At 38.0% G+C, this 27,467-nt stretch overlaps 2 protein-coding genes across 2 annotated transcripts in view; one reads left to right on the forward strand and one right to left on the reverse strand.

The window, feature by feature from the left end:
• The window catches only part of B3GALNT2 (beta-1,3-N-acetylgalactosaminyltransferase 2), a 28,991-nt gene extending 23,873 nt beyond the window's left edge, over positions 1-5,118 (forward strand). Inside the window, exons 10-12 of the mRNA XM_079298478.1 lie at positions 1,643-1,802; positions 2,178-2,234; positions 2,557-5,118. Coding sequence (XP_079154604.1) covers positions 1,643-1,802; positions 2,178-2,234; positions 2,557-2,691 — 352 coding nt within the window. The 3' untranslated portion in view covers positions 2,692-5,118. The remainder of the gene's footprint in view (positions 1-1,642; positions 1,803-2,177; positions 2,235-2,556) is intronic.
• Positions 3,847-27,369, reverse strand: TBCE (tubulin folding cofactor E). Its single transcript, XM_079298476.1, has 17 exons — positions 27,204-27,369; positions 26,880-27,012; positions 24,543-24,627; positions 17,995-18,183; positions 16,876-16,964; positions 16,183-16,282; positions 14,302-14,404; positions 9,708-9,784; positions 9,363-9,458; positions 8,687-8,751; positions 8,538-8,602; positions 7,933-8,085; positions 7,078-7,231; positions 6,556-6,624; positions 5,655-5,714; positions 4,233-4,324; positions 3,847-3,986 (listed from the first exon to the last, which is right to left on the reverse strand). Exons 2-17 carry the CDS (start codon positions 26,977-26,979, stop codon positions 3,894-3,896), a joined length of 1,590 nt encoding a protein of 529 aa, XP_079154602.1. The 5' UTR covers positions 26,980-27,012; positions 27,204-27,369; the 3' UTR covers positions 3,847-3,893.
• Between the last annotated feature and the right edge of the window lie 98 nt (positions 27,370-27,467).

A 27,467-nucleotide genomic window follows, 5' to 3' on the forward strand; every position in this document is an offset into this window, starting at 1 on the left:
TGTCACTGGGATTTTTCTTGTGGGCTTGAGGAAGTGAGGTAAATAGGCGAAACAAAATTTTTGTTTTGATCTGCACTTTATTGTAATATCTGCAAATTTCAGACATTGATGCCCATTTCTGCTGTTTGAAACAGCAGATCTGATTAATACATTTGTGAGTGAACTTTCCCAGCCTGTATTACACTTGTGAATAACTAGGAGGATCAAAATAACCCATATCTTCCCATCCATCCATCGTAAGCTCTGGGATGCCATCCAATATAGCAGAAACTCTATGATACTATAGCCTTCAATAAAGCATAATGGTACAATGTGCCTTCCTGTTGCCCTCTGCTCCTTGGAGATAAACAGGTCTTTGCTGCTTTGCTTCACAAATTTGGTCCTGCCTGTTGCTTACTCATAAAGTGATTTAATAAGGTGTTTGGTCAAGTGTGTGAAATAGTTGGTTATCTTGTGATTATTTCAAAGATCTGTAGGAGTGACATCTTTGAGTGTAAATTCTTTAATAGTCACAGTCTTCAGGTCAGGCAAGTATGATGTGTAGGGAAAAATGCTGAAATAACTATGGAAGTATAAAACGACTATCAAATCAGATGCTTCTCAGTCTGGAGGGGGTTGAACCCTTTGTGCTGTGATTCAATGGAGTGGAAGATACTGAGTCTAAAATGAATTCAGGTATCAGATGAGACTTTTATTTACTTTGTGCTTTAACATGTCAGCTTCAGTTGAGAATGGGCAGAATCTGATAACATAGCTGCCACTCAGCTGTAATTCCTCCCCTTCAGGGCTGTTGTCTGAGGTGACAATTCTTAGTAGCTCACTGAAGCTTTCAGCTGCTTGTGCTCATGACTGGAAAACAGCAATGCTGAACCTCTTTGTAAACAAGGAGGAGACCCTGCTGCATTGACAGAGTTCTGTCTCTTAGCTGTGAGTGCATGGAGCATTTGTGAGGCCAGAGGAGTGCAGCAGCAGCTTGTTCCCAACAGGAAAAGCAGGCTGCTTCACTGCCTCACTCGGCAGTTTGGCAGGTCCATAGCCAGCTCTGCCCCACTGGGAGCTGTGGGGAGGCTGCAGACAGAGACTGCTTCCTGCAGGCCTCTGGCAGTGAGGAAACCTTCCTGAGAGAACACCACTGCTGGGAAGAGGTTTGTAATTCAGTGATGGCAGCCTTTGAACATCTCCTTTGTTGAGCTTCATTAGGAAAACAGCTTAGAGAAGGTACATACATACATAGAGTATTAACAGGAAAACGGGTTGCATACCATCACTGGCTGCATGCCTGCTGGAGGCACTGTCTTTGTGTCATGGCATGTTGATTAAACAAAAGGGTTAATTAGCTGTAACAAAATAGGTAAGGATGTGTGTGCTTACCTAGTTCAAAACCCAACAGCAAGGTGCAGATTCTGAAGACCTGACTGTCAATGTTGCTTTTGTTTCTGTTTTGAAAACTTTCTCTTATTATCCAAACAACAGTTACAATGTCAGCATTGTGCCCTAGAGAAATGAGACTAGGAACTATAATTAGGATCACCTACTTCTTCCTCTCAATTGTCTGTTATCAGTACTACTTCAGTTGTTATCAGTGTTCATAGGTTCCACAGAGGACTCTATGTAAACATCTCATATCTAACATGCTCTTCAGTTTCAGACTAAATTGGGCAGTTGATCGAACTGGGAAATGGCAAGAACTGGAGTATCCAAGTCCTGCATATCCAGCCTTTGCTTGTGGGTCTGGCTATGTCATCTCCAAAGACATTGTGCAGTGGCTTGCAAGCAACTCTGAAAGATTAAAAACATACCAGGTAATAAAGATGAGTTCAGTTTTCTATGTTAAAGTGGTCAGGGGAACAGCATGTACTGCATGAGTCAGAAAGAACATGTGGGCTTTTGCTACGTTTCTGATTACTATACTTAGTGCATGTTCTAGGCCAGAGCACAGATGTTTTGGACTGAGAACCTCTGGAGTTGTAATCCTGTTTTTTGTACTCTGTTTTTGTAAGAACAGTGTATTATCATGGGAAAGGAGGGAGGCTATTTTAACACCTCTGCAGTAGTCTGGTGCAGGTTTTTGTAGTTACCTTTTTTTACTGCTGGTAGATGGTGCAACTTATTCCAGGTCACACTTATGCTTTCTTGGTGCTCATATTTGTGGTTTTTATTTTTTTGTGTCATCTCAGGGTGAAGATGTGAGCATGGGCATCTGGATGGCAGCTGTAGGGCCCAAGCGATACCAAGTAAGTCTGAAGGAATTGTGTGACCTTACAGAAAGAGTACATACCTCTGATCCAAGTAGCATAAAGCAGGAGAAATGTTCTTTTTCTTTAAAAAGGAATTTAAATAACCATTTAACTAAAATCCAGAGGAAAAAAATCTTTTAAAGATGTATTTAAAAGAAAAACCACAAACCACCCACAGACTCCATCCCTACCCCCAGGTTCTCTGAATAGATCGAACAGATCTTTGTATACAACATTTATTGTTTCTAGCAACAAACACCTGATTCTTGGAAGTGAAGATACTTGGAAAAGCTGTTGAAATGGTTCTCTTTCTTAACAGGATGGTCTCTGGTTGTGTGAGAAAACATGTGAGAGTGGCATGCTGTCTTCCCCTCAGTACTCTCCCCAGGAACTGGGAGAGCTCTGGAGATTAAAGGAACTGTGTGGAGATCCGTGTAGATGTGAGGAAAGATGATGGACTGGCCTTGGAAAACAGGGTAGTGTATAATGATAATGGAAAAGTGTGCATTTGGATTCATTCCTGGAACAATAAGAGATGTTAAGGTACCTTTTAATGTTGGATTTCAACTAAAGTATAACGATATTTGCACATCCCTTTTGATAATTACAAGTGGACTGATACTATTAATTTTCTATAGTATAGATGTTGATCAGACAAAAACCAAAATGTTCAAGATTTAAAAAAAATTCCTTTTTATATAAAGTCAAAGACCTACTTGTAATTAATAAATGCACCTAAGAATGCCAACTAGCCTGTCTTTTGTAAATTAAAGCACTACTGCTTTGACTCAGTGTAGGGCTGTTCCAGGATCTTGTAGAGAATTGTGTTCTGCACCAGGACAGCTGGTAAGTCTTGCTGCAGTAGGTTCTGTGCTAAGGGGCTGCCCTTGTGTGCAGAGATGGGGACAGCATTGGGGGTTAGCATTTGTGATTAGTTTGTTTATGCCATTGTCATTTTAGAAGAAATAAAATCAAGGTTTGCTTATACCAAATCTTGAAGTACTGCAAACTTGGCCTGATTTAGGAGGGATTTCTGAGCACTCACTGTGTTACTAGATCAGAATCTTTGGTTACACAAGTGAAAGTAAAATGAGATTGAGGATCAGCATTCTAAAGACTGTAAAATAAATAGCAATGCCTTGCAGTGTGCTGAGAACTTATTTATAATGTGGTATGTTAACACTGTATGGTAGAAGAAAGGTCTGGCAGATTTTGACCCTAATCATCTAAGGCAGATTTTTCTAAAATTATTGCTGGGTTTTGTTCACTTTAAGGTCGTTGGATGTAGGTGCAAGCAAAGAGCAAGTGGCCTCTCAATGCAGCACTAATATTGTCTTGTCAGCAAAGGGATCACAACCCAGTAAAAACAAATTCTCACCACTGCTGGGGGAAGGCAGTATAAAATCTTGCAAAAGGGTGACCTTGAGTTTTATTTAATTGAAGCATTTAAGCACTGTTTGGTATCTCTCCAGTAGGACAAGTGAGCAGATGTTTCCATGAAGGCTGATGATAAAGTTGAGGAGGTGAAAGTACAGTTGTACAGCCCTCTGGTGCCACGTGTGAAACTCATATCCACCTGTATATGTGTTCAGGCACTGTCTCTCTTCTGCAGTTCCTGTGTCAGCTTTTCCTTCAGTCCAGCAAGAGAGTCCCTTCTTACCACCGTACTAACACACAGTCTCCACTTTCTATTGAGTAAAACTGCAAAGGCTTTAAGTCATTGTCTAGTTCAACTTCTTTTCCTTCCAACTAGAAGAAGAAAGCAAAAAAAAACCTAATCAGACTTAAACTGAAATACTGCCATGTAAACCAAACAGCAGGCAGTTGCAGTTAGGGAGAATCTGTCATATTACAGGAACGAAATTAGGTCCTAAATTACAGCATAAAGACAGCTCTCCTCAAGTGAAATGAATTTCTTTAGATAGTATTTGGAACATGCTATGACCCTTTAGCAGCATGAAATATTTTTTTGTTGAATATCTGTTTTCAACTCACTTTAGAACTTTGGTAGGACAGTTTCAGTTCTGAGCCAGGAATTTTAAGTAGGCGATAGAGCAGTCCTTTGACCTTCTGAATAGTCATAGACTCTGTTGAGGGAGAGAAGGAGAAGGTATTAGAAAAATGCTGCTGCCACAGAGCTGTAGCAAAGTACCAGCATTTCACTTTATTAGCTTATAGCAACAGTGAAAGGCTGTATTGCTGCTTCAGTTCTAACACTGCAATAATGTCTTTGGTACCTGAAACCATATCTGCTACTGTCAAGTGGAAAATGGTTTAACCAGTGGGGAATAGGGCAGGGTGTGCTACTATAGATCCCATATACCAAATTAAAGTGTTAAATGGCTTCATAATTTACCTTTTTTGAGTTTGCATTTCTACATGCTAAACTAAGTGACCTTTGGGACACACACCAGCCAGGTTCTGACTACCTGCATCCAGCAACTGTTCCTTGCAGTTTGCATTACCAGGAATTGGCTTTCCCAGCACAAGTAAGCAAATGGCACTGTGGAACTAGTGACATTCTTAGGAATGGTATTGATTTATTAGTCCCAAACACATTGTCAGCAGAGTTGTTTATATTATGAAGTAAGTTATAGGAAGGGGTATTTTTTGTAATGGATCTGGAATGAGTAGATGTAGTTTGTTCCAGAGGTGAAACCTGTGTTTGCAATAGATAAACTCAGTATTTTGGTTGAACTTTCACTTCTTTTGAAGCTTTATCTAAAGGCACAGCAATAGCGAGTTATTCCTGTAATACCACACATTGTACTTAGACAAATATTTTTCTATCAAACATTTTTGTAAAAGCTGTATCTATCTGATTTTATGCAACTTGTGATAATAAATGTGATTTTTATTTTAGAATAAAGCTTGAATACTTCTTTTCTCTCAGACTTCATTCTGACACATCTTTCCAAAACATTAGCTTAAATTAGAATGGTCTTACTCATTCTAGTCTCATTACAGGTACTAAAACTTCAAAAGACAAATTTGATGGAGGTTAGAACTAGATATCTAACTTCATGTATTAGATACTAGACCTCAGTATCTAGATTTATACATGATGCAGTTGTCTCTTAAGACTTCATGTTCTGGTTACTTGGTTAACACATCCACCAGATTTCATCCCCATTAATTGGCTTTTAATTGCCTCAGATTAATCATGAAATCAGTAGCAGAGGTCATAAGACAAGCATCAACTTTCCATCTTTAAACTGGACTGAAAGTAAGTATTAATAGAAATAATTCAAGCAAGAAGAATAATGACTTTTTAAAACAATTTCTGCCTTTGTCATTTCTTTATGTAACAGAGGAAAAGCTTTCAGGAGCTGACAAAGCCAGAGGCAGCTGCCATTATTTAATACAGTTGTTTGAAAAGGAGCAATGAAACAACTGCTTGAACATAAGACTTCTTACCTGGTAGTTTTTTCTCCACTGGTTTCTGTTCGGGTTTCTCAGGACACTTAATTGTCAAAGCTTAAGGAAGAAGGGTGAGGCATTAGTGAAAGAATAATAAGCCCTGTTATGGCAGAAGCATAGTCTTTCTAGTCTTTTTTTATTACAAATTATTTCCCTTAGCTCAGCCTGATCTCTCAAAATGAGAGATCTCTCAAAAATGAGGTAGCCTGCATCTGAGTAGCTAAGATAGCATTTAGTCATTATCTGAAAAGCTAATTAATTAAAATAACCAAGTTGTTATTCATCTTTGGTAATTTATTGTAGAAGTGACTCCCTAATATACTTAAAGATAGGAATTTTTGGTGAAAATTAATATTACTTGAAGAATCTTATTATTTCTATTTAGCTTTCTTAAAATAATCTGCAGTAGAATGGAAATTGCTTATTATGTTTAGAACAGGCTTTTGTTGCTCTCAAAAGCACCATACAAAGACTTTCAAAGGACATTCTTAGCCTAATTATTTTACAGAGATTAAAAGACTTATGGTTAAAAGAAGTTTTATATTATGTCTAGCCAACAAGATTCCTTGTTCTATTTAGTCTTTCACCTAAATGCATTAGAATGTAATGCTTTAAAACCTGAGATGTCTTCTGTTAAGAAGCCACTCACAGAGTCAGAATGGAATATCAATAACCTTTGTTCTCCATTAAATCTCAGTTGGGAAAATCATTTGGCTTGGGTTGAGGGGGGAGATGAGAGTACACAGAATCAAGTTTCTGGTTAGACTCACTGAGGCAATTCACAAAAGCAAAATTACAAGCTGGAACTTTTTGTTCTCCATATATATCTAAGAAATACTAAGCTTATAAAATATTCTAAATGCAAAAGGAACAATTTTGACCATTTCTGGTCTCTTACTCAGGAGCTGATTTTTCAGAGTCAAAGGCTGTTGTCCCTTCAGTTCTCCTTCTTCAGGTGCTCCATATTCTGTTGAAAGAAGAGTGCATGTAGAACCCTTCAAAGACTAAAACTCAAGACCTAAGACAACTGTGGTGCAGGATCAGGCAGGAGTTCCCTTGGCACAGCTCCTGCACCACACAGTGCTGCAGACATGAGCCTTGTTCAGCTGCTGCAGCATTCAGGACACGGGAGTGCTGCTTAACATTCCCACTGCTGAGAGAGATGGTGCATGCTCAAAGGTCTCTAAGGCAGGGAGCCTGAGTTCCTGAGGCAGCACTGCCCTGAAGGGTGCACTTCTGTGCAGCTGCCCCACAGGAGCAAAAGCCCACTGGCACACAGGCCCAGCCAATGGATGGGCTTTCCTAAGGCTGTAGCAGCACAAGAGAAAGGGACCAAGGGGAAGAGAAATTGAAAAGACCAAACAAGTGCTACCACAATGCTAGAGGTGAGGAAATGCTGTTGTACTCTGCTTGTACTTACTAAGACAAAGTGTTTGGTATCTGGGATGGGCAGCAAGAAATTCTTCACTTGGTTTGTTTTTCTCTGGGTTCCAATGCCCACCAGCTTCTAGCCAGTCCTTTCCAAATATTTTGCGATAATCAAGCTCTGCTCCTCTTCTTTCAGCAGGAAGGATCTGTACTGACACAGGAATGGCACATAATAGAATTACATAACTTTCCAGAAAATAAAATCTAATCAATGCCACAGACTCCTTGGTCTTACTTGGTACTCAATATGCTTTAATGCTATCAAGAATCTTACAAACCATGTCTACAAATACTGATCGATCCACATATTCAGTACATTTTAGAGCCATTAAGAGTCTTAAAGCCCCTCTGTCTGTGTACTCACTGAGCATCTAAGCAAATATGATGATGCAAGGATGGTTTCTGTAGCAGATGTTGCTTCTGCTCTCCTTTATGATAATAAACATTTGCTGAAGGTTTGATTTGGCGTGGATTATGATTTTTTTTTTCTATTGTGGAAGGCAAATATTGGTATTGCTGTCACTGAAACAGATCTGACTATGCTGCTTTTTCTATTTTTTGGGTTTTTTTAAGAGCATGGTTTTTGTTAACAGTCCTGCAGCTTCAACACAATTCAGGCACTGAGAAAAAACCACCATGGACCCATCTTTTCCAAGTCCCCACTGAGTCAGCAGTGCTCACAGAGGGCTCAGCCCTACTGACTGCCCCACTGACAAGGGGATGGACTAGTTAGCACTTTACTTTTCCTGCACCCAAATAATCAATAATCTTAAACGGAAAACAATTCCTCAGGCATTGATTTAAAAGTTTTGGCCAGATCCATGCAATCTGTTGAAATATCACATACCTCACAGTTATTCAAAACCTCCAGCTGACTTATCTTGGCAATAATGAGCTGTATCAGGGTCTCTGGGTTCTTCTCCGTGTCCATGAAGGGGTTATTGCTACACTGCAGTGCTCGCAGACTTGGCAGCTTGTCAAGCTCATTGATAGATGACCACTGAAATGGAAGGGAAGAACCTTTGGTGTAAATATAAAACCTCATTTCAGAACAATACCTGTTAACAGTGACTTTTCCTGTACAACAAACATGACTGGAAAAATGATTTTCATCATCAGAACCAAGTACTTGAATCCTGTTCATTTAGCTGAGGAAAGAACTACACTCCATTTAATTAAAAACCAAACCAAAACAAGGAATTAGTCAGAATTTTAGATCATTAGAATTCTGTGAGAAGAATTATGAGGGAGCTGCCATAACATAAATGTGTTTTAACTGTTAAGAAATATATTTACATTCTTAAATCATGCCTCTGTATTGACCAAAGTGTTCAATAGTTACCTTAGAATCTTACACATACAATCAAAGAAAATTTAAAAAAGCAAACTTCAAGTTACTCTTAAAAAACAAAGATTATTTACAACACGTGAAACCATCACAATCTCACCTACCTGTGATATTTTATTATCATTTATTGCAAGGCGTTTTAATGAAGGAAACATTTTAGTCTTGCATCCTAGGAAAAGAGTAACAAGAGAACAGTGAAAACTTGAAATAAACAGAATTTTAAAAGTATAAATAAATTACTTCTTTTACTTACCAAATTCAGCATCAGGAAAGCGTATAGAAGATATCCCAGTGTTTCTAAGGATTAGCTGTTCTAATCTGAAATTTAATGGATACAATGATCACTGTATATGGCACAGTTTTTTGCTAAGAAATACAATCTATTTTTTTTCCTTAATAAAGATCTGCAGCTTTTGATGTGGTGCAGCATCATTGACAAATGAAAAGCAGCCTCACAGACAGTATCCAGATTTCAGCAGTGTTCAGCGAATAAAATTTTCAGTGAGTTAAGTGCAATAATTTCAAGATTTCAGAATGGCTCCTGGATTTAAAATGTGTGATTTTTCTAAATGAATTTTTAAAAAATAGCTTGTAGCTATTGAAAATCATGGCTGCTGTTTTGGTTTACAGGGAAAGATGATAATTCTGCAACTTAGCAAAATGTGGTAAATCACTTTCATTTTATAAGTGTATAATGAAAATACAATAACACACAGCTGAAGAACGTGTTATTATACAACAAAAGCAAGATTATTTTAAAACAGCTCAACTAAATAATGCAGTTACTGTCCTCAAGAGGGCAAAATGCCTCTGCTTCAAGATCTCATAAATCTTTCATGCAACATCAATACTATCATATTTCAGCCAGCAAGGACTATGGAGATGAATATCTAGGACAAAGAATTTCCAGCAAATTTGTTTACAGCTACCTGGGGAGCTCTGCTATTAGATGCAGCTGATTTCCATCCAGTAACGGGTTGTCTGAAAGGTTTAACAGCTTCAGGGTCTGCAGGACATTATCAGGCCTGAAACATTGGAAAAAAAACCCCAAATATAAACACAATATTTATAGTTATTGGGCAATGAAAACACATTTTCCTAAGTCTATAATTGCATGCACACAACTGTGCACATTTATAAATGTTTTGAAGTACATCAGATGCAGTGAAATTTGCATCAATTACAGTCATGGCAATGTAAATGTTAGAGGAATATAACTTTATGTGCTTTGTGGTACATCAGTGGCTAACAATTGACTGACTCATGTTACTCACCTTTCCAAAACTGTAATATTATTAGAAGAAAGGTACAACTCTTCAAGTAATGGCCATCCTTGAGCACAAAGAAGAACCTAAGAGCAAAACTTCATTTAATACAACAAAAGATGGGAAAAATATTTCAGAAATTATACTTCATGCAAATTTGCTCTGAATGTCTTTAGAATAAGCTAACACTCCCCAAACCAGAGGAATAATTATTAAAGATTTCCTAGTTTTCCCTTTCTTCCAGATGGCTCTCCTGTGCCTGGATCTATCAGCACAGATGACATCAAAGGGAGTCTGCAGTCACAGGACTTTTAAGTCCCAGGCTTGTGGCCACCCTCGCAGCTGAGACTGGAAACTGAGTTAATTTATTCAGTGAGTTGGAGTGACCAGGTTTTCCCTATGAAGAAGTGAGGAATTGGCTGTACAAACTCTATATATGTGCAGAAGTTCCAGAACCAGCTAACACACACATCTCACCATGTCTGACAGAATGTTTTTTAATATCTTAATTTATCAGAGCTTGAAGCCTTTTCTGTCTTGGGAATGTGCCAGCCTATAACCCATAAAAGCCAAGAATTGCATTAATTGAACACATCCTGAAGTTTTCAAGTTATCTAAAGAAAAGAAACGAATTCAAAAAGGGCTACAAATTGAACAAAGATACTTTTGTTTTAGATCCTGTGCCCTGAAATTGCATAAAAGATATTATTTTACTTTACACAGTTTTTTTTCTTCACAAACATTCATATTACAAGGTAATAAATTACTGGCATAAAATAGTTCCGTATGCCATTGTGAAAGTGTCAAACATGGTGCAGTTTTAGCACATGGAATTTCCATAAGCACAGGAACTGATTGCTTTTCTACAAATTTGTGCCTGTGAGTGGCAAATTATTATGTGCACTGAGCTTTTTCCTTGGTGTGTATTCTCCATAATCAAACTAAGTGTGAGCTCATTCTGCTAAACCTTCTTTGATTGGGAAACTTACAGAGGCTCTTTCATTCATCTACATTGCTGTTTTAAGGGAATTGGTAGATAAATTATTTTGAAGCCCCCAACTCTTTCCAAAATGTGATTGTAACTGACCAGGGGACTCAAAAGTTTTTGAGATGCAAGAACACAGACAGACAGATGCAGGTCACGGTCACTGAAAGCTCGTTTTTACAGGAGGTTACAAAGGTTTTACAAGCAGTGGAGTTCAGAGATCTAGACTGTCCAATTCAATGGTTTTGTGCATAGCTGACCCCTTCTGTAATCATCCCCTCTCCTCAGCACCATTTTCTCTGTTACAGCTGCACTAATCCATCCAGATGCAGGTCTGGTATACAACTGACTCCATTATAACAGACACCATGCCAAGGGTAAACACTGAGATCTCCTCAAAAGCCACTCATGATTTGGAGCTCAACTGCTTCACACCCAAAAATATTAAAAAAAAAAAAATCAACCTGCTGCCATATCTATAACACACAAACACAAAATCAGATACAACAACTTTTCCTGTTCCAAAGCAAGAGCAGGGAACCTGACCTATATTTCATCCCTTTAATCTCATGGTATTTCCTTTGTCAACAAAATAGACCAAAACAGTTATGCACTAGTGATGAAGAAGCATGACAATAAACCTGCAGAGTCAAGAGAAATGAGGTGCATGTTCAGTAACAGAGATTCTCCCACAACAGTCCTGCATTGGGATGGATGGAAGGAACAAAAAAACTGCACTGAAGTATCTGAAGAGTTTTCAGTAGGCTGGCCAAATTACCAGAAAATTACCAGTTTTCAGTAGGCTGGCTACATGATAGGTCACAACACAATTTCAAGAAACTCAAATTCCAAATTTCCAGCTACTGCTTAAAACAGCTTCCTCAGAAACCAAAGTTCACAGATCTGACACTGAACTAATTCTCAAGAAAGACTGAGGCTTCATTGTGGATGGATGATGGGGAGGTAACAAACACCCAGAAAAAAGCCACTGATGCTCAAAACCAGAAGAATGGAAAATGCAACAGCTATTGCAAAAGAAATAAAGAAACAATTGTCACCATGTAAGTCCATGATGTTACTGCACTTTAGTCTGTTTATCCCAGGGAGCAAATAATATAATTGGGAAAGGCACAAAAAAGCTAAACAAGAATAAAAGCCATGAAACACAGAATAGCTGTTCTCAGTTACTTTCATATAAAACGTTGGGACTTACTAAATGAAATTATCAAGCAGTAATATCAAAAATTTTCAAATGGGTTCTTTAACAGTTAGATAAATCACGAAACAAAAAAAATTCCACAAATATTAATTAGAGGTATATAGTCTGGAGCTCACAAAGCCCCACAATTCCAGATTACTTTCTAAGAAGCTCTTACCATGTGCTTACCCTCCCAACTACCTGCTGCTACTTGCTAGTGTCAGAAGCATCATCCTGCACTTCTGTTCTAACCCAGTTTTTTTCTTCTACCCTGTATAATAGTAGATTATATTATAAATATAAGATCTTAGTTTGAAAACAAGATCACAAATATAACATTATGATTTAAATGCTAAATAAGAAAGAAAGGGTTTGGAGCCATAAATATGAATTCATTACACTCAAATGCATTAATTAAATTTCTAAGTCAATGACTCCAAATTTTAAGTTATTTTACAGGACATTTTTCCCCCTTGAAAGTTGTATGTTATGTTTTGAGCAATCAAAAATTCTACAGTAATAAACTCTTTTACTGATGTACTAATAATCTCACAAGTATTTAGATATATGCAAATAGTATACTAATGAAAAAATTATTTTTGAAAACTCATGCTCAAGACATATGAATGTATGGCTGTTATTATTGCATAACAGTTAAGCATGTCCCTGCCCTATGAAAAATACTTCAAAACAGAGGAACAAACTAAAAAAATAAATCTCAAGTATAACTAATCCCAAGGCCATACATTCTTACATATAAGGGCAAATAATTTTGAATTGCTCTTCACCATTAAATTATTTTAATTTTTATTAAAACACTCCTAAGACTTTTGCTTATATCCTCATCGACAATTTAAATGTACTTTTGTATTTGCTTGGATTATATTCATTATTATTTTTTATTTAAAAGTTGACTTTTCAAGTAACTCCCCTCAGAGCTTAAGCAGTGATATTTTGAAATGGTTTGTTCACAGAGGTATTGACTGATGTCAGGTGCATGACTATTTTTCCCCTTTTCTTTGGCTGCCCTGGAAAACCACTTGGAAACACAGGCTTATGTCTCCCAACTTACAGGGAAGTAAGTAATTGGAACAAATTTATAAAACAGATTTCAGAACCAGAGATGTCTTCATGGTCAATGACGAATCAGCAGCTAAAGCAGAGTTTAAAAAAAAAAAAAGAAAAGATACAAAAGCTGCATAATTTTAAAATTGCTCTGACTAAGCTGGGGCTTTCTCACTGCAATTTAGTTAGCCCTGGAGAACTCTAATCTGCTGCAGCCATGGCTCCAACCAGCCTTTCAGTCAGTCCATGGAGGGATGAAGGACAGCTGCTGGCAGGTGCCAACATTTTAAACGCCACAATGCACAGATTTACTCTGATGAGCACTAGATGACATTTAAGTGTTTGTAGCCACTTAATTCTCCCATTCCCTTCACTATTCATATTGCTGCTACTATGGAAGGATTATCAACTGTCCTACCATAAATCCCACAGACAGTTTTAAGAGCACAGTGCATGGACACTAAACAAAAACACAGCAGTGACCTTCCTCTAGTCCTGCTGCAAGACAAGAGAATGAAGAAGCTTCTTTCTATTCAAGCCCCAGTTTTTTTAAGTGCTCTTTTGCTGGATAGCAGCTGGCAGCTGAAATCTGAAAAGTCATGTAATTTTACAATGCAGTACTATAAAATCTGACCCTGAGAAATCCAAATACAGTTTGGAATTTAGAAGGCATTATAAGTAAAGTGACACTGGGATGCACTTCCTAAGCCCCATCTCTGAAAAAAGGCCCACTGCTAACTATAGTTGACAACAGGACTTCATTCCTAATAAGTTGTCATGCCAGGAGAGGCATTTAAATGTGCACGTTTCAGTGCCTGAAACAAGTCAGAGCTTTGTTTTTCCTCTGCTCTGTGCTGCCAATAACCAGGCATCATGTGGTTCAAGAGCCAGCAGTATGGGCAAAGCCACCAATCCAGTCTCCTGCTGATGCAAAGTGATGCCAAAACAAGAATTTCTCATCATAAGGAACTATTTTCTTTCCATGTTCATTTGTTCTATTGCATGCAGAGAAGCACAGGTAAATCTTTAATAGCTACCAGGAACCAAAAAGTTTAAGTGAAAACTTCGGGACATGAAGCTATATTGTACTACAACTGCTTTATTTTGATTTGGCAATTTACAGATGTAGATGAAGTAAAATGTTTCTTATTAGACTCCTATGCCAATATTACTTCCTTCATTATGCAGGAAGTATATAAGTTAATATGTAACTAACACAGTTACCCCACAGCACCTTTTCTAAGGATTATTTGATTTCAGTAGAACAATACAGTGCACAAATGTTTATTGTGCTTTCCTTGCCTCACAAACCTAATGATATTAAATTTAAAAGAAAAATTAGGAAAGGCTATTACCTCTGTCCATGTTATTTCAGTTTGATTAAGTGCCAGAATCTTCAAGTTTTGAAATGCACTGGATGTAAAAGTTGATGTAGATGGAAATCTCATTTTGTTTTCACTGCATAAAAAGAATAATTATTTTAATAATTATAATGAATAATCACATTTATTTAAGTCATTAGTTTGGAGTTACGCATTAAAGTGAAAGAAATGTACACCCTCCAAAAATTAAAATCACTGGCAAGATGTCACATATTTTAAAATATAATAAAATACATTTCTAGTTATTTTCAAACACACTTTTTCCTAATTTTCTTTGCTGCTTCAGAAATGCATATTTATTCAAGAATGCATATTTATTCATCTGTGGCCTCTTTCTCTTGCACTAAGTTTTGAACATGAAAAGAATGATTTTCATTAATATTAAATTAAACAAGTCAGATCTTGGGCTTAAACTCCTTAGTGTTGACAACAATGAAAAGCCTACATGACCCCAGTAAAACACAAGTATGTAAAATACACTCTCAATAGTTAAGCATCACTACAAAGAAGAAAAGATAAAGATTCTCAAATCTGCAGTCTTCAAATCAGTTTTCACTATTCACATCAAAAGAAAACTTTTTATTTCTTCCCTAAGGTCTAACCTAAAAATCTCTCAGTATAGTTTATAGTAACATACTTATGGATAAAATTTCCACATAGAGATCTGGTGGATGGTTAATCACTTTTATTCTTCTTCCAACATTCCATGCACAAAAACCCCCCAATATAAGTAATTTCTCTCTTAAAGCAAACAGAATGTCAAGACAATAAAAAAATGATTCAGACTATGTCAGTTTGGTGTAGTAAGCATCAGACTCCAGCATCAATCACAATTTGTTTTCAATTTTTTTCACAAATAACTTCTGAAAACCCTTCAGTCTAGAGAACACTTCTCAACAATGAAAAACTGAAAAAATTATTCCAGTGAATTAAAATAAATTCTCTTTACTCTCATGCATGCTGATAATGATAAATCATGATATGCCCTAGGCAAAGTTAGATTTGCAAATAGCACCCAGGTTGCAAACAGCTGTTCAGTGCTAAATACTGAAGAAACTGGAACACCTACAACTATTTCAAAAACACATTTTTGTCACATTAACAGTAAGATTGAATAAAAAAACCTGGTGATTTAGGTTGCTATTTAATCCATTTCCACCAGTAATGGATTCTAGTTACTCCACACCAGAAAATTATTGTAGTATGTGCCAATTAGAGTATAAAGATGTGTACTAGAAATGTTCTTTATTATGAATTACTATTGAAACAAGACAATTCGTAAAGAATTGGAGCTTTATTTAATAGCATCCTCCTTTGTTTTCCAATGTCATCCTTGTACAAGAGATTTTCCCCCAGATCTTTCACCATGGTCATACTGGTTTCTTATCAGCATCATTTTAGGACAGAAATAGGGTTTGGGATAATTAAGGTTTGGTTAAAGCATTATGGATATTTAAGTTTAGTGTCAACTGTTTGTTGGTTAAACAAAAGTGGGCTTCTACATGCAGACCTGCCTGAGCAGCCAGAATGTATCAAGAATGATAAAAAACAAAGATCAAGCCTTAAAACTTTGAAGAAAGTATTTTCTAGAACTTAATTTTACACAGAAGCTGAACTCTTAGGGTTCTAATCTTTTCTTGAATACAGATGTCAGAAAAATATAGCCCACACTACAGCCCATAGCTTAAGAAGTTGCATAAAAACAAGAATTAAAAAACAAAAAAAAAAGTATTTAAAAACTTAGCTCCCATTAGAATGAGTTGGATCCAGTTACATTTAGAAAGCTGAATCCTGAGTCTCTTGATGTTTATTCCTACCCCAAAGTAAGAGAAATCCAAATATGAATATTTATACCTGACATTAAGTGTTTCCAGATTTTGAACTTGAGAAGCAATAGCTATTATTGTCTCCCAAGATGATATCAGATTTTTTGATAGGTTTATATGCCTCATATCTGAAATTTCTTGTTAAGAAAAATAAATTTATCTCAAAACTGAACTTCCTTTTTTCAGAATCAGAATTATGGTTTCGTTTTGAATCAGAGTGATAGATTGCACTAAGGGACATTGCTGCTCACTTACAGCAATTTTTATTTTGATTTGTGGTATGGAAATGGCTTATAGTTTTATACAAGAGCTTAATTCTACAAATCCTCAAATTGATTAATTTCTATAACTCTTATAAATTAACAAATAATAACTTTGTAACATTGCCACTACATGCAGTGTACTAAATACATTTTTTATATATTGGAAACCTCTGGTGTCTACAAGAACATATCAGTTCTATAGGACTATCTATTCCAGGGAATTTTTACAAAAACCATTGCTGGAGCCTTCTGAAATTGCAGTCACAACATCCAATGACTATACTTCTATTTTTACACACAATTTGCATTTCTTTTCAAAAATTGTAGGTGTCTTCAGTTTCAATTTTTTTTTTTTTTTAAATAAAAGAATACAAGTATCATTCACTGATGTGAGCACTTGGAATGCTAAAATATGTACTGTATTTGTGGCATCATGCAATACAGCAAAAAAAGGATACTGGCACACGTTCTGCTGATTTCCTCTTCCTGACCAGCATGGCTCACTGCACACTCACGCACTGAGATATCCACCAGTTTGTTCAGCTGTCTACACGAGAAAGAACATTCTGTTAGGTAATCTTCAAACAGAAATAGGCATGTTACATAAATGCCTGGTTTTTACAACTACATAACATCCCTTTCATGTGTATCTCTCCTTTGGAATTAGCAATGTGCAGATTACCACACTGCAGTGTCATTCGCACTCGAAAACAGACACATCTCTATTTTTTGCCTTTACATCACTACTACAAAATAGGCCTGGTTGAACCATAGTTCCCACACCCCCAAAAAACCTCATCCAGCTGAAATAAAGAGTAGTAAAACAGATTAAATGTAGCTGTGCAAACTGGAATTTAATTAGAGGTTCCAATTTAAAAAGGTTTCTTGCAACATGTTTTACAAGAGGTTCAGAGTTATTTGGGCACTCTTTGTATCACTCTTTGGAAGAATTTCTGACTACTTAGTATGCTCTAGGAGACAAGGAGAATAGTTGTGGAATATCAGCTCAGAAGGAGACTGCCACCTACTGAACTAATATGTCACTACTGCTGGAGGCCATTAGAATTGCAATTTATTACACATCATTAAGCTACTTCCTTTCTTACCCTTCCAGGTACATGAACATGACATGAACTGACTGACTTCGCCAGCAGTACAGTGACTTTCTGCCTTCCCTCTCTTGGTTACAAAGCCATTTGTGATTGAGTAAACAAAGACTAAAAAACACTACACAATTTTAAGAAAACATTAAAATACACCTATTTTAAAAAGACCATGCATGTGTATGATGACTTCCAAAATCAGGATAATTTGTCTCTCATTTTTCACCAGGTATCATCACCTGCTACTTTATGAAACCAGAATGAGGATTTTAGCATTCAAACATGACATAATCCCAGTTCCTATTTGTAAAACCTATAAATTATGAAACCACAATCAGAAGATTTCTTGTCTCTTCCACCACAGTGCAGTCTGGCTTGCTTTTAGACACATAACAATTTTAATGCATGGCAGTCACTTCCTTACTACTTGACTGATCAATGACTAATAATGTATCTTAGATTTTCATATGTTACCTTTGCTGTTCTGCAACAGAATCCATGCCAACAAATTCCACAGTCTTCGTTCCAAATACTACTGCATTCCCTGTCCCATACTGACTGTCTTGCTTATCATTCAATCCGTACCGATCCTTTACTGCAGTAAGGAAATCTACTCCAAAATTTGCTTTGTTTGGCCGGATGAACGATCCTCCTTTAGGATGCCTGGAATAGAGCAGCCAGGAGAAGTTCTATAATACATAGAAAAAGTTATCATAACAATGACTGACTAATTAATTACTACTTTAAACAAAAGTACTGAGAACCAAAGCAGTCAAAAGGCAGTTCTGCAGGCTAATTGTAGACATCACTGTTCCCAGTGAGCCAGGTAAGACTTGCAAAGTATCTTTGATAGCACCTGACAGAAGTTCACAGAGCGAGGTACCATGAGAACTGGAGCACAGCTCCCCAAAATGTACTTACACATCAAAATTACAGTGTCAGTGCCATTATTAAAAAGAACTACTCCAAACCCATTATTACCTACTCCAAACTCATTATGAACTCAGGTTCTCCAGAAAAAGAAGTTTTTTATCTATGGATAGACACAAAGTTACCTAAAATCATACAATAAATGTGCTTGGAGTTTTACCAAAGCCTTAGGAATACTCAGAATAGTGGTTGCTACATTGTATTTAACTTGCATAGTTCACCAGTAACTCTATCACACAAGTGACACAACAGACAAATTGTAGCACTCAGAACTCTTATACAAACACAAACTTTCAAGATACCAACTTACTAATTTTGAATATTCAACAGAAATATCCAACTATATCATGTATGTTCAACACAGTCTTATGAAGTTTCTTGTTTTGTCAGGAACACTGAAAAAAAATTTTTGCATGCCCATTTCTTGCCATGCAGCTTCTTTGACATTTTCTATCAAAGTTACTGAGGAAACGCTGTTTCAGGGAAGAACTAGAAAAGACAAGTTATGAGCGTGGTATCCCAGAGCACATGAAGATCTGATAGGAGCATCAGCCAGAAAACATCAGGAAGCAAATTGGTAGCTATGAATATCTGTCAGCCATCAAGCTGAGAAGACAATAGGTTTTGGTAGGAAAGCCTTCCATGAGGAAGACATCACTTATATAACTTCTCAAAGCAGCACGTAAGCATCAAGTGGCTAATTAGTAAAACATAATATAAATCACCAATGCTACAAAGTTCAAAATTCTCATAGAAAAAAACCAGTAACTAAAGGTCCCAAATCCTATGGACCTATTACAAGTATTTGGAATAGCTTGGGCACCATGTATTCATTTTTTTTAAAAATTCAGTGCTGGAAATTTCCTGTGCCAGTTTCATTTATTAACATTTCTACTCTCATATCCTAAAGGACCTAGATAGAAACTCAGTATTATTTACTTTCGAAATATTTTCAGTCTAGGTTTGCAACTATTAAGTTTAGAGTGCAATAATTACAAAAGGAGCAGAAAGGCAAACCCCTAAAGAATGTAAATCTGCTATGAACTTTTCATGCTTGATAGGCATTTTCAATACATTTTGAATCCAGTAACTTTCTCTTAAGTAAATTCTTCCATTCCTTTGAAATTCTTCATAGTTTGCAAATACCTGACTGATTTAAACATTGAACTTCCTCAAATGTAAAAACTATGTGATTCTTTCTCTAATACCTCTTCTTAAAACAGTAAATTACCTTTTTACAACCTAAACTAGAACATCTGCATGCAAATATATCACTTCTGCATTTAAGTCAAACAGCTTTATAGATGGCAGACAGTACAGGATTCTGCTTGTGGCTCTGGGAAAAATCCATGTACTCACACTAGGTCCTGCTGTAAGTTTATTCTGACAACAACTGTTCAATTTCCTATCACCACGATTTTGTCATCACCATCCCTCTACACTCAGTGGTTCTGCTCTCCTCAACCCTCTCACCAGAGCTAATCTAGAACCCCACATCTGCATTCCTCCTGTCATGCCATTTATCCCTATCATAGCCAAGACCTTTAGGTCTCTCCATCACCATATCCATTCCTAAGCCCATTTCTGTCCTCTCTGGTCATCACTTCTATTGTCATCTCCTTCTTCATTTTCAGTGAGCAACCAGCTCTATCCTTAGAGGAAAAAAATAATAATAAAAATATAGTAACCTAGCTGCCCTATCCCCTGTCATTTAAAGCTATAGGAAAATTTCAGTATTTATCTCTCAACACCCTTCTCTTTTTGTCCTGATCACAAGATTATAGGTTTTCTCTCTCCTGTTGCTGTCACTTCCCATTACTCTGCATGCTATTATAAGTTACCTAATGTATATTTAAATCCATTCCACAGCCTAAGTTTCAGCTCCAGTCTATTTATTTGGCATTCAAGGAGAGAAGTCTCATTTTACCTAAAACACACTGCCTGTATTAAATTTCACATTAGGACATATGAACTGTACAAGCTGTATGTACATATCCAACAAATTATGTATAGCACCCGGATTAATGTAGAAATGCACCTATTAGCCCTCAGTCTCCATAACTGGGAACTAAACAGAAAAATCCTAATTCAAAGAGTCATCCAGCATGCATATTATGAGATGGAAGAACCTATGGATTACTGATTAACCTGACTTAAACTGAACACTCAGAAGTCTGAGAACAGGGATTTTTGTTCTCATGTATGCAAATTGTCTTGCAGCCAGAACAAAACACTGTGTGGAAACAGAGTGATAGAAGATATGGCCCAATTCTCTTAAGCAGAAAATGTGGAATATGCTCAAGTGAGGCTCTGGCAAGTGGTTGGCTCTAGTTAATATTGACACTTCCTACTGACTTTTAAAAAAGAGAGGTTGACCCCAATCTCAGAAGTCATCTTGTAGGACACTTCCTATTCATGATTCAGTAGCCTGATGCACACAACCCATCTGCTGGCATGCCCAGGGCACTTTGAGCATATTCATTAAAATTTAGATTAGCTGTCAGCTTCCACTGAATAAGGAGGAAATTTGGCATCATTCTTTGCTAATGTAAAACAAAGTCATGGCACTGCTCATCATTACAGGTACATGATGGCTCTTCATATGCTAGGGAAATATCATACACACATAATAAGTACTGAAAAAAAATGCAGGAGTACATAAATCATAACAGCTACACCACACTTGAGCTGTCTGACTGCAGAAGTTTCTGAGCCACAGAAAGAGATGTCAGCTTTATCAGCCTAGGCAGTAAACATGGATCAAAGGGCTTCTTTGCCCAGTACCGTCTGTTTGCAATGATCAACTCCAGGCAATTACCATCATGACTGGAGCAAATGCACTACAGGGCTCATAAGGTGCCATAAAGTGGAGCTGTTTGAATCCATGCACGCCTTCTTCATGCAGGCTCTGAACAGATCTCTTCCTTCTAGGGGAAGGTGTTCAACAGACAAAACTGCTATTAGAAGAATCTATGCACTGCAGTAAAGAAAATCCTTCAAATTTTAGAACAGGCCATAGCACCTACAATGCCTATAAATGAGACCTAACACTAACCCACCATAGTGTATCAAATTCCTGACTGAACAGCAGAAGCTTTGCAAACATGAGCAAGTACTTCAAGTTCTTGAAAGTTTACCTTAGTTAAACAAACTTTTTACCTTAGTTAAACTTGACTCTGAGCTTTCAAAAAACAAGGAAAGATGGATATCTGCAGCTTTGGATGCTCTCCTGGGGTTCTGCCAGTGTATAGGACATGTTTAAACAGTGGTTAGGGACAACCTTTTGTTTCAATACACTTCTATTGGCAGCAAAGGCCTGGAGTTTCTGATGGACAATATTTCTTAACTGAAACCTCCTCAATAATCTTAGGAATGCTTTTTGCCTTTGCAAAATGAAAATTATTTTTTCTTCATGGACACTAAAATGATACCTTTTTCCTGTATTTGGAGAGTTTGTTTGTGCTCTATATAGATACTCCTGAAGGTGGATCTGTCACCCTTGAAGAAAAAATAGCCTAATTTAATATAAACAGTTATTTTATGGAGCAGACCATCTTGAATGCCATCATGCAACAAGCATAGGACAACCAGGGGAGGAGGGTGTGCTTGTAACCCACATTTCCCAGGGGAACACACCCATACAAATGTGTGAGTGGGTCTGTGGGACAGGGACCTATTGGAAAGTGCACTCATGTTACAAAAGCTGTATACAAATTTTAACACTATTTTAAGGCTTGATTACTCCTCATTTCTCTTGAAGGACAGCAGAACATAATTTAACTACATGATACACTACTGCATCTGACAGCTAAAATAGTGGCCTCCTCAGCTATTAAGAAACAAGATCTGATTATCAGGAAAAAAAAGAACACAAAAACATTGCTAGATTGTGCATTGCCATTTCTAGCTGATACAGGGTTGATGAACATGCCCATGATGTCAGTACAATTTGAAGTATGACTGTTTTGTTCCTTGGTAGTCATAGTCTTAAGGAGTTCAGTTATCACCACACAATATATAACCCAGAGAAATGTACTACCATGAAACATAAAAGTTGAGGTCATATTTTCAAAAAACCCACTACAGAGATCACATCGAACTGTAAGCAGACCTACTGTTTCAAGTAAGGACTAGAAAGAAGATTCTCTGGTAATAAGAATCATCTCAAAATCTGTTTTATTTTCCTCTCATAATCTAATTTTCAAATGTCACTCTGAAAGATATATTCTTTAAATCAGTTATTTTCAAAATTGCCTTAAAAACAATTTCAAAATGTCCTTTTACTGCATATGTTTACAGTACAAGCTACTTGATCAGCTGCTTCTGCTTATCAGAATTCAAGGAGTGAGCAAAGTAAGCTTGTAGGCAAAGGATACTCATTATAAGGTGCAAGCAGAAAAATACAGCTTTTTTTTTTTTTTAGATGTGTATATTCACATACCAAGAAACATTATTTCCTCCTGATCAGTAGTAGAGGTGATGTTTTAAGTTGTGAGATGGTTTTCTGTTCTAGCATTCTTTTGCTAAAATAAGGTAATTATTTTTTACTCAAGTTTGCCTACATTTTCTCAGTCGGTACAAGAACTACAAATATCTGCACACAGGAAGTTATGCCTGTGTGTCTTGAGGGACTGCTGGAACTATGTATTCTCTTAGACTCTAGAAAGGCCTTTTCTGATTGGAAAATAGAGTACAGAGAACAGGTATTGAAAGAACAACATGTTTAAAGAGCACAACATTTACACTTGTTATGTGTATTGAGCTTCACTCAAAACCTTGATTTTTACATCAAGAATTAAGATTACTGTCTGAGATCTCGTCTCCTGGAAGCACACTAATGGCTGCTAAAAACCCAGAATCTATACACATCTATATAAATATCACATACACACAAATGTAAAGCAGTCAAGCTTCTGGAAAACATTCCTGAAACATTCAATTGTTTTTTCTCTCTACAGAGACTTGAAATAGTTAGCCAATTATTTCTATTTTTTTCTCCTACAGCAGAACATTGCTAGCTTCAACTTGGAAACTGTTCCAATTAAATTCAAAGCATTTAGGAAGCAACTTCCACTAATACATTAATTTAAAAGTCAGGGTTGCACTAACACCATCATTTCCAATTCTTCAGGTGAGACAAAAAATCCAGCGATGTTGAATTTTTTCTTGTATTAAGTGAGTGTGTTTACCCTCCTCAAGCCTTGTCCTATTATTAATTGATACAAGAGAAAAAATATCCAGTCCTCACAGGCAGGTGTTTTCTTCTTTACATATTTTTCTGAAGAACAGATTTTGTTCTCTCATTTTTCACCACTTCTATGCTCAGAAACTTACTGAGCTAGCAGTCTGTAGTATTTAAGAGCTATTGATGACTTTCTTTTATGAATTCATCCAGTTACTATTGGTAACTTACAAACTTTTAGCTGTTTTGTGTGTCCTGACACAGAAATCAACAATTTGCTGCAGTTAATATCCATCCTAGAGTCCTGTATTCCACATTTTCAAACATGTTAATTGCTCAAATCTTTTCACTTAAAAGTAATGCATGCATATATTTAAAAACACCACACAGCTGAAGTATGTTCTGCATGTACTAAATCCAATTAATATATTTAACAATTCCTTAGTAATACAAAAATAAACCAAATCATTAATAGGAACTTGGTGTTTTCTCTTAACAAAATACACACAAGTCACCTTAAATTCAAATATAAACTGTATTTGAGACACTTAATATGGACCAATATTTCAGTTCAGAAAGCTCTCTAGGAAATATTGATTTCCTAACTAAAGTAAAAGGTATAAAGCTTACTAACAGTAATAACAATAACATCCAAAAGTCTCATTTTATAACATATCTCTGAAAATGTGATTTGTATTTTCTAAGTATTTATTATACTCTAATACTGATAACTGGATAAATATCAGTGCAAGAGCTCCTATGTGGTAGCTAATCAGAGCACTCAGAATTATGATCTATTTAATACTGGCCAACTGCTAACAGATGGGTTTGCTCTAAAATTGCCAAAGGGTCTTTTCCCATGATGATTTTGTCACCACATATGACATGCCAATGCTGTGAATCAACTCACCTGCACTTAAAATATTGTGTTCCTTCATAGCTGCCATCATGCTTTCCCCTCTGAGGATCATCCCATTCCACGCCCAGCCAAATTCCTGAAAAAAAGGTCGATACTTTTTCAAATTTATGGCACCATATCCCTAGAAATCACAGCCAGAAAGAACCTCTGCAGTTCACTTAGCCTAACCTCCTCTCTCAAAGCAGATTATCACCAGCACTAAAACAAGTCAGTCGGTTGATTTGTTACCTAGCCAGACCATGAAAATTTTCCAAGGAGAAAAAGATCCCAACACATCTGGTGAGCATATTCCAGTGCTGCATTGTAATGCAGCAATATAATGGAAAAGGTCTTCCTGCTGTGGCCATTATCCTCTATTGTATAACCTAGTACTTGCAAGAAGAGTTAGGCTCTGCCATCTTTGTAACCACCTGCCAAACAGCTGCAGGAAGCCATTGGATGTCACTTTTTCTTCTCTTCACCACATTAACTAAACTCAGATCACTCAACCTCTTTACAACACATGTGTATGGTCTGTGCCCTTAATCACCCTGGCAGTCCTCCAAGACTCCTCCAGAGAGATCTTTGAGATCCTCTCAAGTTTACCTGTATCCCTCTTGGAGTGGAATGATTTCACACCAGATACATTACTCCTAATGTAACCTTGTCAAGAATTCCCCCCTCCCAGTAGGGATAACAGCTTCCTTTAACTTGCAGGCCACGTCCATCACTTCACTCTAAGGTAACCCAGTAAAACATGTATCTTTTCTTGTTACAGGAGATCATTGTTGGCTCATATTCATAGCAGCATTCCACTTAACTCCCAAGTCCTTTACAAAACACTCTGAGAGTTGCTAGTACTTCCTGGTCCATACTACATGCAGAAATTTATCCTTCTCGAATCTCTTGGATTCAAATCTAAAGCTCATAAAGCTTGATCTGGATTGCAATTCTATCTTGTATCACAGCAGCTATTCAAGGGTGAAGTCTGCTCATCATCCGAGTCACTGATGAGTAAATGAAACAATACACAATCCAGCATTTACTGTTTACTTGTTAGCAGATATCAAGGCATTAATTACTTTTTTACTTAACAGTCCATTCACCCACCTTGTGTTTCTTCAGGTTCCAAATAAGATTCCTTATGGAGACATTATGCAAAGACTTGTTGAAATCAAAGAACATTGACTTGTTCGCCCTTTATCCACATTCACGCTCATATCATCACAGAAAGTAATTACTTTTTATTTACAAGTACCAAATACTCCCAACTACCACCTTGTCCTTCACAGGCTCGGAATGGATTCCAAGGAAACATGCTACATGATCTTTCCAGAAATAGAAGTGAGGCTAATGAACCTACAGTTCCTGTTCATCCTTCTTGCTTCTTTTAGAACTGTATGCAAGGCTAGTCTTCCAAGCATCAGGAATTTTCCCATAAATTTGAACATCTATAGTGGGTTGATCCAGGCTAGACACCAGGTGCCCACCCAAAGCCACTCTGTCTCTCCCCTTCTCAGCTGAACGGGAGAAAAAATACAACAAAAGGCTCATGAGTTGAGACTAGGACAGGGAGAGATCACACAGTGGTTTACTGCCATGGGCAAAACAGACTTGACTTGGGGAAAGTAACTGAATTTATTACCGATCAAAACCAGGGTAGAATAATGAGAAGTAAAACAAATCTTAAAAATACCCCCATCTCAGCTCTCCCTCCTTCCTGGGGTCTACCTTCTCCCCACAAGAGGTACAGGGAGATGGAGAATGGGGATTAAAGTCAGTTCATCACACCTTATATCTGCTGCTTCCTCCTCAAAGAGGGGAGCCCTTCCCCTGCTCCAGTGCAGATTCCCCCCATAGAAGACACTCCTCCACCGACAACGACCATTGCTGATGGGCTCAGCCTTTGCCAGTGGCAGGTGGCAACAGCTCTGTTGGACACGGAGAAAGCTGCTGGCAGCTTCTCCCAGATACCACACCTGTAGCCCCTGCCACTATCAGAACCTTGTCACACAAACCCAATACAATGCTGTCAAAGGAGCACCTGGTCTGGAGATCTGCTGCTGCTGCCTCGTACCTTCCCTGACTATGCCAGCACAGACATCAGGGACAAGACTGTAGAGTTCCTCTTACACTCCTTTTGAAAACTCTTGACTTCTTTAAAAAAACCCCAACAACTCACAAACATTAGATGTCACCATATTTACACAAGAAGAGTGAGGAAAAAAATCAAACTATAAATTGCGTCCTTCTAGTTGGCAATGTTGGAGTTTTTAAATTAAGAAGAACACGAGCAGAACCACCAGAACAGCCATAAAATGTGAAGACTATTACTGCTGTGGCGCTTACCTGCAGTTCCAGACACGCTGCCCACATAGCGCACAGTCCCACAGTCGGTGCCACAGGCGACCCGCCGACCCAGCGCATCGGGAGGCACCCCTGCCGCCATCCCGGCACAGCAGAGTCCGGGCCGCTCCCACACCTGCAGGGACACGGGAAACGCCCTTAACACACGCGGAAGCCGCTGCTCTCCCAACGCCCCTACCTTGAGCTGCTCCTTTGCCGCCCGGCTGCACGCCAGACTCCCTCCCGGCGCACCCCGTGCCGCTCCCACACGCCGAGCGCCCCCCGCTCCCGGAGCGGCCCCGGCCCCCACGCGCGCAGCTCACGCACCGGCGGGGCCGCTCGCTGCCGCACTTCCGCCCCGCCCCGCCCCGCCCCGCCCCGCGCGGCTCCCGGAGCGCTCCGATTGGCCGCGAGCCCCGGGGCAGCCCGGCCCCGGCCCGCTATTGGCCCACCCACCCGCTACCCTGCTCGAGGCACCGCCCTCAGGGGCAAATCGGCCCGGGCGTTGCCGCCGTGGAGCTTTCTGGGTAATGCCGTCCATCGAGGTGGCCCCACCGAGGGGAAATGCAGGCTCCGGACTACAACTCCCAG

The sequence above is a fragment of the Erithacus rubecula genome (genome assembly GCF_903797595.1).
Source record: "Erithacus rubecula genome assembly, chromosome: 2".
NCBI classification, from domain to species: Eukaryota; Metazoa; Chordata; class Aves; order Passeriformes; family Muscicapidae; genus Erithacus; species Erithacus rubecula.

Excerpts from the sequence above, each read along its gene's own strand:
- TBCE (XM_079298476.1), bottom strand. The coding sequence starts at position 26,979 with ATGGCGGCAGGGGTGCCTCCCGATGCGCTGGGTCGGCGGGTCGCCTGT. Across the intron at positions 8,752-9,362 it reads CTAATAGCAGAGCTCCCCAG|ATTAGAACAGCTAATCCTTA; the intron begins GTAGCTGTAAAC and ends ATTAAATTTCAG. Across the intron at positions 4,325-5,654 it reads AGTGGAGAAAAAACTACCAG|AGTCTATGACTATTCAGAAG; the intron begins GTAAGAAGTCTT and ends CTCCCTCAACAG.